This window comes from Mastigoproctus giganteus, chromosome 5 (genome assembly GCF_048544385.1).
Source record: "Mastigoproctus giganteus isolate SK-2022 chromosome 5, ASM4854438v1, whole genome shotgun sequence".
Taxonomy (NCBI): domain Eukaryota; kingdom Metazoa; phylum Arthropoda; class Arachnida; order Uropygi; family Thelyphonidae; genus Mastigoproctus; species Mastigoproctus giganteus.
In genome coordinates this window covers 232,984,141-232,995,945 of record NC_143579.1, presented here as the reverse complement: position 1 = coordinate 232,995,945, position 11,805 = coordinate 232,984,141, and the positions used below count along the sequence as shown (strand labels likewise).

Sequence of the window (11,805 nt, the reverse complement as noted above, 5' to 3'; positions counted from 1 at the left end):
ACACTGTCCACAGCCACAAGGTATTGTGATGATTTGGACCAGCAGTGTCCCATATTCGTTAACACAGGCGTTCTAATATTTTGGCAGAAGGGTAGGTGTGTACGCGCGCACGCGCATGTGCTCCTGACGTATTCATCGACGAAGAATTTTAAGTAAATAGAGGCAACAGATACCCGAATGGTGTACTCTTCCCCGGTCTCATATCCCGGCAAGTTCCATGTCGGACAAGTTGCACTAGACAGGGGAGGGTGTTCAAGCTGCCCATTCCCGCTACTTGCATGTTTTGTTTTCTCAGCACGCCTTCCTTGCCGTCGAGCCACAGAATGTTCGGCGCGTAGCGGAAAGAGACGTTTTGTATGAGTCATCGGCACACCGAGCCGTCACCGAGAACCTCACAGAGCATGCTCCGTAGTATGAGCGTCGCTCCCATCGTCTGCTTGCGTTAGACTTGAAGCCGAGCGGCGAAGATGATGGCGAGACGAGCCTGGGAGCTGGACGACTTGTAACATTCGTTGAGGTGCTGAACCAAATCTAGAGCCAAGTTCATTTGGATCCTGTTTGCTACCTGTCATCGATGTTTCTAAGCCACTGGTGAGCGAGGGATCCTCGCAAAACTCCCTTCTACAAAGTGTGCAGTGATCGCAAAGCAGGTGAACTCGCTTCTACGATGCTACTCAGGCACTTTTATCGACCGGATGCATGCGGCGAAGGCAACATGGCATCCCCGACCCGCTGTAAGACCTTTGTGCGCGTTTTAGTCGTGGTTAAGGTGTGTCTCGTGGCTACCCTTCAGCTCGCAGGATCCGAGAAGACATTCGAGGCTGCTTTCCAAGGTAAGTCGGCTTCATTGCTAAGCCTAAATCGTGTCCACCCGTTTTTGTCATTTCCTCGTGGATGAAGAGACAAGCGAATGGGATGCATCCTCCTCCTCCTCCTCCCCTCCTTCCTCCTCCTCCTCCTCATGCTATTCACTAAGGGAACCCACCTCAATTCCAGAAGCTATAGTCCTGAGCCTGTCCTTGACCCTGGCTGGGTGTCAAAGAACTACCCCGCACTCTCCCCCTTCATTGATTGCTGCAGTGGACACCGTCGTGGCTTGCACTGCGTCATCGATTTTGTTCGTTCGTGCGTGCGTCTGTGTGTGCTTGTGCGTTAAAGGAGGTTGCTAAGTGTTCTGGGAGGACGAAACAATAAATTGTCTATGCGTAACTAATCGCATACGGCAAACACCATCTCCGCTTGCTCCAGAAGGTGAAAGAAAAGGCTCACTCCATCAGGCAGAGGGCATGACCCTATAAATGCATCTCTTTCCTCCTCCCCACCCTTAGCTTCGTTTCAAATTCGAAAAGTGTGTGTGTGTGTGTACTTCCGCTTCCATTTTTGGCTGCACAGTAATTTGATTATTGGGTTTTTGTATCAATCGAAAACACAGAATCCACGATCCTCCACCAGAAAATTTTCAATGGAACATTGGTGTATCTAAATTTGGTGAAGACCAATTGAATATTTTGATTCCTTTTATTTTTAATTTTTGTTTGGGTGCAGATGCAAAAACCAAATTACAACCTGAGCTGAGTTTGTTTACAATTGAAAAGCTCAATGGATAGATCAAAAATGGACAAATAACAACTAGCTATAAGATGCTTTATTATGTTTTTGTTATGTACGCTGTTCAATCCAGGCCCCCTAAACAAAAAACACGCAACAATTATTGCTCCAGCCTCCCCTGACTCAAGTGGACGCACTAGTGTGTAGTGCAAGTTGCGAAATTTACGTTTTATCCCCTTAATGACTGTACCATAAATCCACACAGATTCTTCATTACCATAAATAAACTCTCAATTATGCCAGAACGGATTATCGGAGTTACGGATTAACAGGCATCTCTGTGGCCCTAAAGTCGAATAATCAAAGAAGTGCAGATATCCATAAATCCGATATCTTTGGGAAATTTCCGGAATTTTGCAAATTCTGTTTTTTAAATACATATAGGGTAAGTATTCAGGGGGTGGTTATGTTTTTAGATAATACAATAGTAAATACTGCTATATTTCGGGGGGGGGTGCTTCTTTTAAGTTCCGGCCAGCTTATTTTCCCTCTTCCGTTGTATGGTCGATTACCTTTGAAGAAATAATCAAAAATTTCTGGATTTTTAAAAACTTCGGATTTTTGAATTCCGGATTATCGGGGTTCTAGTGCACATGGAATCATACAAATATTTGTTTACATTTTGTAATAGTCCTGTAAACAAACCTCTCTTCTCTTAGCTTTTTCTTTAATTTGTATTCTTGTTTGTCCATTAAAACAGAAAATGTGCTCAAGTGTCATCTTTAATGAGTCTCTATCCAACTACATCAACAAGATGACGCCGATCACGTTGACAATGATGTTGTTGTTGTTTGTTGTTGTTGTTGTAGGGGTTTAGGAGCATCAGCGACTAAGGCCATATTCCTCCTTGTATACTGTGTATAAATTGCGTGTTCTGTGGTCGATTTTCTGTTTGCTGGATGAAAACTTAAGTTTCCTGGAGTAAAACCATGCTGTCCTCTCCTAAGACCGACTAACTCAGCCACGTTTTGAAAAAGGCCCGGGAACATCCCACTCTTTGCTGATTACTGTAGTAAATCTCAAGAATATTCTAGTTTTTTTTTGTGATGGAAACAGTTCGATGATTTGTAGAAGATCGAAACAAAATGTCCACTTTTGACATTTGCTGTTTGATAATCAATAAAATATTGAAATAAAACTATTGAAATGCTCACAATGCAGATTTTCTAAGTTCAAAACAAGGGGATTTAAAATTAGCATTTCGAAGAGAGGATCTTGTGACACCAAGGGACAAACTTCACCTGGTGGAGTTTGTACCAATATCAGATTTCGTCTGATGCCAGCAGAACTAAATCCAGAACACGAGCTTGTAATTGCATTACGAGTCACTCGACCAATGCTAATCTAAAAAAAAAGATTAACAGTGCCCACGTGCATTTATGTTTCATCAATCCACCTCCTCCTTTTTTCTGCCATTTTCAAAACTCGTCTACGACCTTGAACCAGAGGAAGCCATTTGCAAAGTGGGCAGGAAGTCATTGAGCTGGAGGTTTACGGTTACTGGTTTATGGAGTTAGGGTTAGCCAAGGTGATGGAGTTGAATAATTCTCTGGCTCAAAAATGGCACGGCTCATGCTGTTCAATCACGCGCTTTATTATTATTTTCTCCTACTTGGCCAGACAATTACGTGATGGAAAGTTGCACCTGTCGATAACCACGACAAAGGGTATTCATGCGTGTTAGATTAGGGTATTGTGTAACATTCCCTTATCACTACAATGGAGTAGGAACTTTCTGAGAATACATTAAGGGTTCTTTTGCTAGTTTTTCGAGTTAACGAGATCCCTACAAGGATCTTCTATTGAAATATATTAGGTTTTAGGTGGAGATATTTATTTTTTTGGCTCTTTTTCGCCATGTCTGTCCGTCCGCATGTAGTAACTCGACTCTCAATGTTGGATTTTCTGGAAATCTTATATTTGGCTCTTTTAAATAAGTAAATATTCATTTATTGCAAATAGAACAAGACAAGCCCATCGGACCACATGACTAGGGGCAGAAATGGGCCCAAAGGAAATAAAATATAAATATCAAATGCATAGCAGAATTCATATATACATTAACAAGAACAGGAATTAAATAATGAATTAATAAAAATTGCAGAACAGCACGGTTGGCTTTCAGTCGCAATTACTGGGTTGTAGGCAAGTTGCTGTTTTATTTCTCTCCATCTCATTGAAAATGGGATTCCTGTAAGCTTTAGAGTTGAGCAACATTTTGCAATCAATGTTATGATGATTTATGAGATGAAGGAATGCATTGGGGAATATTCTGTCCCTTTCTTTGAGCCTGGAGAGGTTGGATTTGAATTTTTGTTGTTTTCTTGGATTTTCTCTGTTGGGGGCAGCTATTATGTTTGCTAAATTTGGTGAGTCACTTGCAGAAGTAATAACTTTGCAAGAATAATGACGCCAGACTCGATGATCACTGTTGCAAAGGCTTTGTGTTGAAGTTTTCATAAAGCCATTGCCTGGAAATTGTATGGGGAAAACGGAGTTTAATATTCAGCCATCTAAGAACCCAATTCCTTGAAGAGCGCTAGACGAGATGTCGAAGGCATAAAACAGAATGGGAAAGATGCATCTTTGACCATGATTTATGACTGTTTTTTGTCTTCGATCGCTTCTGTTTCTCATCTGATTAGCCATTTCGCTTTTTGAATCTTTTGAGCAATATGTAAACAGTGGAAATTCAATGAAAGATTCTTGTCAGAAACAACTCCCAGGTTTTTGTGAGCATAGACATTTGGAATTGAGACATTGCAATTTTAATTTCTATTTGGTTTGGTTGCTTCTGTAAAGAATAAGTTATTTCAGCAGATTTGTTGCATTTATAGTTAGATCAAGTATCTTCCAGATACTTGATGATTCCACACATCTTTTAGAAAGATTTGTAGCGCCATTCTAAATTTGATTAAAATCAATCCAATATAAATCCGGAAATTATTATCTAATTTTTTCTATCCTTGTGTAATAACTCGATTCCCAGTAGATGGATTCACATAAAATTTTATATTTGGGTCTTTTAGGGAGATTTGTAGAGCCATTTCAAATTCCATCAACAACCGACCAATAAAAATCTGGAAATTATTAAATATAATGATTTTTTACATTAACTAACTTTTATTATTATTATTTTTTTTTTTTTTTGACGTACTGGTGAAACAATTTTCATAATCTTGTTCAAGGTAAGGATTTTTCGTCCCAATTCTCGCTTTTATACCATCTGAACCAACTACCTTTCCTAACAGGGACCATGAGTTTGAGACTTAAGTAGAGCATCATTCTTTCCCTTTCTCAGCCAACTGGCAACCCTACCTGGCGGGACTCATCGCCAGCTGCTCTTCATGATATCGTGAAGGTTGTAACACGCAGAGGTCACTGAGTAGGCCTCGCGCGTGACTACCCCCTGAGATTACCAACCCGTGTCAAGCGGAGGACACCTGGCATTCCTGTCGAAGCACGCCGGTACAGTACTGGAAGCCCTCCGCCTCACCTCTTTATTCTTTCTCTCCCTCCCCTTTGCGAACAGGAGGGCGAGGAATGCGCCTGGCGAGAGTGGAGGTATACGCATGAATTCTTGGCCCTGACATGTTTAGTACACTTACTTTCCACGTCTGCAATTGCTTTCTCCTAGGAGTCCGCACGCCTTTTCTTTCTCCTGAATTTCTCATGTACCCGTGGATTATCAAGATTTACCATTTTGGCATCTTCGTGACTGGAGGAAATTCCACGCAATAAGTTTTCAGAGCGAGAGTTTCAAGACCTTCAGTAAACAACGAATCCGTTAGCTTTGCTTTCTTAATGATCTTTCTCTTTTCTCTTCTAAATTTTTTCCACCTGAACAGTCTATTTTTTTAATCTCGCTGGCAGATATTAGAAGAATATATTAATTAATTTATTTATTTAAATACTTCTCATCCAATGAGCACTGTGGTGAGAGCCTGGTAGCAGAGTGGTTATGGTGACCACCTCCTCAACCTGGTGGAATAAGTTGAGTTCAAATACCGTCAATGATGCGAGGAGCTTTTATGGAGTGGCTGAGTTAGTTAGTCCCAGGAGTGGCAGCAAGGTTTTTCCCACCGGAAAAAAGACATAAGTCCTTGAACTTGTCAGAACTTGCAATAACAGAATTTCCAATATAATAATCATCGAAGACCAAGGGTCAAACTGTATGATTCAAGTGGAAGAGATATAATTTACATTTTTGGTTTAGAAGCGGTGTTGTTGAGCCAGAGTAAAAGGAAATCAAGACATGAATGGAGCACATCATGGTCAGTAGAATAGATAACTTTGTAAAGCTTAAAAATATGGTAAAGTTGCAACTCAACATCAGCTGGCTGAAATACAATTGATAGACCTTTAATTAAACAAAAATGGACATAAGGATGAGCCTCAAGGAACACCTTGTGAAGCAGTAAGATTGTTGAGGATTATTAGAAATAGTAAGGCAGAAGCTTGAAAGAAGAAGATTTGTGTGATCAATGGTAGGGAAAAGAGTTAATGTACTTTGGGGAGTGTTAGCTTTTGTACCTTTTTTAAAAGATACAAAATTCGTATTGCTTGCCCAATAGAGATAAACATTTGAAGAACAATGGCTAGAACTGTTCCAAATTTTCTTCTGTGGTAGATTGGTAATTTGTTCCATCCATGAGTACAAGGTCTCACACTTTAACAAAGGGATTGGTTATAAGTAATTTGTAAACAACGACTTTAATAATAAACATCGATAACTCAATTTTCCTCCTTAAAAATTAATAAAACAATTGTCTGGCAGATTTGCACCCTTCACGATCTAATGAAAGTGTCAGATGCACAGGTTAATGATGAAATGTAAGTTTAATTTCTGGTTACACAAACGCAAAAGTTTTTTTGGAATTTTAAATTTCTTATTCCAGGAGCGGAATCTGTTAACTGCTCCCTTGTACATAAATTAGCTCTCATCACACTGTTTGCATGCATAATCAGCATGCAAAAAAAGGGACATGCTTCATTAGTATTGAAATTGCAAAATGATGTAAGGAGCGAATTTATTCTGCGTCTGCCAAAGGAAGAAAAAAACAAACAGTGGGTATAATTGCCGTCTATCCTCCACACTGGATGAAAAAGTTAGAGTTCGAATCCAGTTAATGACTGCAGGAAATCTTGACGTAGTAGTAGTAGCAAATGATGCACGAAAGCAAGCTATCATCAGCCAAAACAAAAAAGACACTTCGCCCATCCATACCCACCAAGAATTTATATAGTTCTTCTTGAATTTATTCAAGCCAACCACTTCCACAACAACAGATGAAAGCTTGTTCCGAAATTTCCGCATATCTCTCCTGGAACCATTCTTCTTCAACTTGAATTTATGCCCCTCATGTGTGTAGTCTCAGAAAGAGGAAGAATGCTATTCACATTCAGCTTACTCAATCCATTCAAGGCATTAAACACCTCAATGAGATCACCTCACACTTGCCTAGTCTCCAGACGCTGCAATTTGCAGAAATGAAGCCTTTCTTGGTAAGAGTACCCCTTTGTTCCCCTCGTGCACCTTCTCAGTACTTGTTCCAGAAGGTCTATATCCTGGAGTCTAGAGGCCTAAAATGAGGCCTTCAGACTTGTAAGCAATACTGAAGATTTGGCCTGACCATTTCCTTAGACAATGGGACAATTACCTCCTTGTCCCTGCTAGCAAAGTCTTGTACCTTGAGTCTCTGATACCCTGAGTGTAGTGGAAAATGAAACCACACAGTTGATAATTTACTCTGGCGTTAATGCTATTCATATGCAGTACCATGCATTTGTCAATGTTAAACTAAATCTGCCATTTCTCAGCCCATCGACCTAACTTCTGTAGATCCTATTGAGGTAGCTCATCTTCATTACTGTCATTAACCATCCTGCCAACCTTTGTATCATCTGCAAACTTAGACATTAAGCCTGATATGTCTCCATCAATACCATTAATAAATGCAGAAAACAATAATGGACACAGCACGGAACGCGGAGGGACTTCACTAAGTCCACAAGGCTCAGCGCCCATTCATAACCACTCTCTGCCATCTGCCCCTCAAATATCCCTTTATCCATAGCAGTAACTTGCTCTTAATGGCACATTGCTCCAGTTTGCACAGCAGTCTGTGCAACAGCACAGACAAGAACAGCAACAACAATGTGCAACAGCATCAAAAGCTTTCCTAAAATCCAAATATGTGATATCAGATTTATTTTTGCATCCAATTCCTTGGTCACTGCATCATAGCAACCTATCAGATTCGTTAGGCAAGACCATCCCATAACAAATCTATGTAGTACAAGGCCTATAACACACTTATACTCTCATTTTTACTTTCCCAGTGCTTATGTCACACCAAACTGACTCAACACTGCACTATACACCCATATCAACTGGATGCACTTCCTTAGATTTTATGTTTCCTAACTAACAGAATAACCCATTCTCCCTTTACATCCTGCGTATCCTTCCTGTACGCATTGTATTCCCCAAATTCCTGTTCTGCATTCCTCATATCGGTGTGACACCATGTCTCGGATATCCCAACAATATCTGCCTTTGATGTCTTGACCAACACTTCAAATTGATCAAATTTATTTACTATACTCCTTGCATTGGTATACATACAATTGCACATGCACGTATCCTTACTTTTAGTTACCCTAACGCATGAATTTACTTGGTCGATGATGACCCATAACAGGACTTCAAATCCCAACGCCTTGCTGTCCAGGCTGTTGCTCATTCCAATAGGAGCAGTGCAAGAATCACTTTCACTTCTGCCTGGAGCTTAATTAAACTATTATTCTGCGTACCCCCAAGCTAGCAATTTTCCGACCCGCCTGTCTCTACCTCGATGGTATTAGCAAATTTTCTGGCACCCATTCTATTTAAATGTATCCCATCCCTATAAAAGCAGTTTTGCCTCTTACCAAACACACCACGCCGAGAAAAATTCTACCCCATGAGCCTAGCAGATTCTCTCCATTCTCTTATGAGCACTTTTCACAATATGGCTGAGTTAGTCGATATTGGGCAAGGATGGCATTATTTCATCTACTGTCATCCAGCAAACACACAGAAAGCTGACCGAAGAATACACGTTATTTAGTTCGTTTGGCTTAACACACTTCTATTCTGTCCTATCCAAAATTTTACCAATATACTAATTTACCAGATTAGTAAGGCCATTTGCGAAACCATGCTAAGATGAATTTCGGAAACCATATTTTCCAGATAGTTCTCTTTTGTGTCTATCACCATAGATTCCACAATCTTCCCTCTTCGAAGTCAAACTCACTGGTCTATAATTGGATATCACTGTCACACCTAAAGACCAATCCTTATGGATTGGGGAGACTTTGGCATCTCCAAACCACGGGAATTATCCCTGAATCTAATAATAAACTCATTAACATTACTAATGGTTGGCTGCATTCATTTTCCGCCTTTTTCTGCATAATTGGATGCACACCACCCTTCTCTCAGCTTCAGTAGCTTTTCAGACAGACACTTCCCTGATACCATTATGCCAATTTTTTTACAGCAGTTCAACTCGACTCCACCATGTCACCCTTGTAATTTCAATAGTAAAGATGATTTCAAAATATTTGGCCGAGTTAACCGGTCTAGACACCATGGCCGAGTTAATCGATCTGATGTATAATGGTTGGTTTAGTTGGTTTATTATATGATTAGTAATGATACAACACATTGAAAAATGTATTCAACTTTTTAAAAAATAATTTATCTTCAAATTAAAGGAAATAACTCACGATACAATATATAATACGCCATTGAAAATTCAAAACTTCTTTGATAATTACCATACCCTTCAACTCCTCACACTCGAATATCGTAAGAAGTGTGTACGCTTACGCATTACAGTCTCACCCCATGACACATAACTTGCTATCAACGTATTTTTATTCTCGCCCTACCACCTGCTCGTGTTACCAGCATCATGCGCAGTCTGTATTTTTTAATAACTGCTTGTTAAGTTGCCATTGAAGGCATGTCCCATTTTTTATTGTGCAAAATCTGCTCCAAACATAGAATTTAATACCCAATTCTTTATTGGACACCGAAAGAAATTTGACTGCAGAGCCTCATTGCACCACAACCAACTCAAATAGAGTTTTGACAGTCTTCAAAGAGACTCAACACAACAAAAAAAAGGAAAACAGTCGTTCTGATTTATTTTTTTTTATATCCAGACCTCCTTATCAGCAAAAGGTCCTTGCTGGGCGTCAAACTACTTCCATAACAACTTTGTTGGTCCAAAGTTCAACGAACCTCTTTCATTCGTACCTTGATCTTAGGTGTGATTGTGTCTGCTTATCTATCTCTCTGAAGTGTTTTGTTTTAAGTGCTTATCTGAGGTTCAGTAAATGTATGAATGAATATTTTCGTACTGTTCTCACAAAATGCTCTGATACTCTTTCAATGATTTACTGTAGTGGGTTAATGCTTTGCCCTACAGCGTTCGTCTACCATACTTGGGATGAATGACTGCAAACCCCACGCTATTTGGGCGTAACCCAAATACTTCTCTCTCTCTTTCTCTAGTTTTCTTTTCTGGATATTATTTTAACTTGGCCAATATTTTTTCTATTGAAACTATTCTTGTATCATTAGATGGCCTACAATGAACATTCATAAAGCTTTCTTATTTTATTATTTCAGTATTAAATGGATAAATTAATTACCGGTTATTGTGACTTTCTTTCTTTTTTCATTTCAATTTAAAAGAAAGTTTCTTCAAGCAATTCTTTCACTTATATTCATGAGAACGAACTTGTACACCTGCTGTTGTTGAATCAAAGAATGTAATTTGTATATATATAATGAAAATAACTCCAGTTTAAATGTATATTACCATCAAAAAGTATGGAGACGAGACAGAAACATTTGAAATCTTAAAATAAATCCTAGTTACCCAAGAATATTGAGAGACATAAACTATTACGATGACCGCGTCTTTTATATGGTGGTTATATCAAAGTTTAAAAGGTCTCCGAATCCAAAATTGGTAGTTGATAGGTTGGTGTTGGGTTTTAGGGGCATCGACGACTAAGGCCATGTTGCTCTGTGTATATTATCTGTAAATTGTGTGTTCTGAGGTCGATTTTCTGTTTGCTGGACGAAAAAACTACGTAACCCTTGCCTGAGACCGTCTAACTCAGCCACGTTGTCAAAAACACCCATAAAAATTTCTCCCGCCATCGACGGGATTCGAACTCAGGCCTCTTCCACCCGGTGTGGAGAGGACGGCGATCCTAACAACTGTGCTACCCACGAGGGTCAAAATCATCCATTGCTCAGATGCCACACAATGAAGACAGACAAGTTCCCAATCCATTGTCCAAAGAAGTTTTCAGAACTGGATGATAAACAAGATAATCTGATGAACAGGATAATTGGGATTACACGTCAGAACCCTCTTCAAGTAAAACATTTCCTTTCTGTAATCAGCAAGGGCTGGTTTAGTGAGGGATTTCGGTCCAACCGTATTCAAGCTCCTGACATCTCGTTTGAAAGAATAAAATTTATTGGATCCCAGCTTCAAGACTTCATATATAGATAAAGACGTCCCTTATGCACACGTTTACACTATTGCAGAATCCTAGTATTTTATTATGACTGGTATTTATGACACTCGTGGGGAGCACAGTTGGTAGAATCACCGTCCTCCTCACACCGGGTGGAAAAGACATGAGTTCGAGTCCCATCTATCATGTGAGGAAGTTTTATGGACCTTTTTCACTAAGTGGTTGAGTTAGTTGGTCTCAGGCGAGGATAGTATGATTTTTTTCTCCCATAAACTCGGGTTTTTTGTCCAGAAAACAGAAAATCGACCACAGACAGTATACACCGAGCAATATGGCCTTAATCGCTAATGCTCCTAAAACTGTGGTCGATTTTCTGTTTGTTTTGTTTGTACAGTTCCAAGATATTGAGTGGTGGAAGTTGGAACTCGGTTTCCACCACTCCATATCAAGCTGGGACTGGACAAACAATTCGTTAAATCATTGGATCTTCAAAGTGATCTATCAGTATGTACAATCTATGCTTCCAAAATTGTCTGAAGAAAATTTTGGTGGCCTATTTAGTGATCCACAATATAAATTCCTCTTATAAATTGTAAATTGTGGATGGACGGTACCCATAGTGGGAATAGTTGCTTGAATAAAGTG

At 39.6% G+C, this 11,805-nt stretch overlaps 1 protein-coding gene across 1 annotated transcript in view; it reads left to right on the top strand.

The window, feature by feature from the left end:
- The first annotated feature begins 200 nt into the window (after positions 1–200).
- Positions 201–11,805, top strand: part of LOC150086277 (pikachurin-like) — a 227,391-nt gene continuing 215,786 nt past the window's right edge. Inside the window, exon 1 of the mRNA XM_090374449.1 lies at positions 201–833. Within this exon, the coding sequence (XP_090230575.1) occupies positions 668–833 (166 nt within the window). The 5' untranslated portion in view covers positions 201–667. The remainder of the gene's footprint in view (positions 834–11,805) is intronic.